Here is a 1,997-nt window from a genome sequence, read left to right as displayed (position 1 = left end):
GGCACACCAAAAGGCAAACCAATGCCTGTCAGGGCACAGAAAGCCAAATAGATGCACAAAAAGCCAAGCCAAGGGGTCTTGGCACGCAAAGGCACACTGAGGCTGATGGCACTGAGTGGCAGATGGGGAGTGTTGGGGCCACCAGAAGGCCCAACAAGGGTTTTGAGGCAAACCAAAAGGCACACAGAGGCTCCTGAGCTGCAATGAAAGGTGAATGGAAACTCTGGGGTGCACTGAAAGGCACCCAGAGGGGTATGATATGTCCTGAGATGCACACAGGGGCTCCCAGCATGCACCAAAAGGCACAGAGAGGCATATGGTGCACCCTGAAATGCACACTGAGGCCCCTGGGCAGCAGAAGGGGCAGGACAAGGTGAGCTGGAGAAGGATCCCCTGTACCCCTCCAGGTCTGCGGGTGGACTTCAAAGCACTGAGAGCATCTGCGGTCAGAGCTGGAGACTGCTCCCGCAGCAGTGGGGCAGAGGGAGGTCAGCATCGTCTTGGGGGACAGCGGCCCCCTCAAATGCAAGATCTCCTTGAGACATGGGGTTCCTTGTGCAGGTTGTGGTAAACCACCACAACAGAGCCTGTGAAGGTGCAGAAAAAGATGCTGGCCATGAAAGAGAATGGTCCAATGATCATGAAGGTGATGTAGTGCTGGGCAGACAGCGAGGTCTCCTGGCATTGCCTGAAGGACTCATTCGCAAAGGCCATGATCGGATACTTGTTCAGCTGCTCCGGGACTCTGCAGAGGAGCAAGCTCTTCTCTGGAAGAGAAAATCAGTGTTGATGGGCACACAGGGCTGCTGGGACAAGGCAGGTGTCAGGGACAGAGGGAATGGCAGGTTTGTATGGGACCAGAGCAGGAGGAGAGGGGCCAGGCTGACCAAGATTACCCAGGGCAGGGTATGAAAGAAGGCAGTGAGGGTTCAGGGCTCATCTAAGTCCTGTGCTCGGGGAATGGGACAGGGTGGGTAGGTGGGAACAGTGCTGGAAGGGGCCCTGGAAAATAGGCTTGGGGCAGATGGTAGATGGGGCAGAGAGGGTGCAGGCCTGGTTCCCAGAGGACACATGTGGGGAGCAGTGAGCAGCCAGCCTGGAGAGGCCACAGAAGATCCCAGTCAGCAGAAGTGACAGGCATGCATCCAAGCTGGAAGCAGGCAGGAGCAGTGGCAGCAGAAGGAGAGATCTTGCTGTCAGAGCTGACTCTGACCAAGCTTCATGGGGGAAGAAATGCAGGATCAGCCCCATGTTCATGAAAGCACTGGGGAAGGGGCTGAAAGCACTGAGTCCTAGCTGTGTCAGCAGTGGTGCCCATTGCAAGCACACCTTGCCCTCAGCATAACAGGGCTGGTGCCACTGCTGGGGACAGCACGGGGTACCTTGCACTGGGACATTGCCCAGTCCTCTTCTCCAGGCATGAGGACAAAGGGTCAGCACCAGGTACCAGACCAGGGATGCAAACACCCAAGCAGACACAGGAGCTGCCATGGCCTGAGGATGGGACCTGGGTAACCTCCCTATACCCCCATGGACACCCACCATTGCAAGCCCACAGCTGCTGGCACAAGGGTGCTGGGTGCAGCCTCAGCTCTGACAGAGTGGCCAGTGAGCATGGAGCATGTCGGGGGCTTGGGGACACGGTCCTCCGGCACTCACCTTGCACTTTGTCCCTGTTGTGGCTGAGCCAGCGCCAGAGGGGCAGGATGCTGCAGCTGCACCCCCAGGGGTTGTCCTGCAGGAAGAGGGCTTCGAGCTGGGGTAGTGCTCGCAGCACCCCAGGCTCCAGCTGCCTCAGCCTGTTTCCACCCAGGTTCAGCTTGGTGAGGCTGGTGAGGGGTAGGAAGGTTTCGGTGGTCAGCACAGTCAAGTAGTTGTCGCTGAGATCCAGCTCCTGCAGTGCCCCAAGCCCCATGAGCGCCTGGCTGTGGATGAGCCCCAGATGGTTGTGGGGCAGGCTGAGCACCCGCAGCCCTGGCAGCGGTGGGAAGGAGCTC

The 1,997-nt window shown here is 58.5% G+C and overlaps 1 protein-coding gene across 1 annotated transcript in view; it reads right to left on the bottom strand.

Moving 5' to 3' along the window:
* Nucleotides 1-519: 519 nt before the first annotated feature.
* LRRC26 (leucine rich repeat containing 26) overlaps nucleotides 520-1,997 on the bottom strand; it is a 4,910-nt gene continuing 3,432 nt past the window's right edge. The window contains exons 2-3 of the mRNA XM_010022370.1: nucleotides 1,660-1,994; nucleotides 520-767 (exon numbers count right to left, since the gene is read on the bottom strand). Coding sequence (XP_010020672.1) covers nucleotides 520-767; nucleotides 1,660-1,994 — 583 coding nt within the window. The remainder of the gene's footprint in view (nucleotides 768-1,659; nucleotides 1,995-1,997) is intronic.

The sequence above is a fragment of the Nestor notabilis genome, unplaced genomic scaffold (genome assembly GCF_000696875.1).
Source record: "Nestor notabilis isolate BGI_N333 unplaced genomic scaffold, ASM69687v1 scaffold17289, whole genome shotgun sequence".
NCBI classification, from domain to species: domain Eukaryota; kingdom Metazoa; phylum Chordata; class Aves; order Psittaciformes; family Psittacidae; genus Nestor; species Nestor notabilis.
Note: the sequence above shows the minus strand (reverse complement) of the source record. Positions and strands in the feature narration are given on the sequence as shown.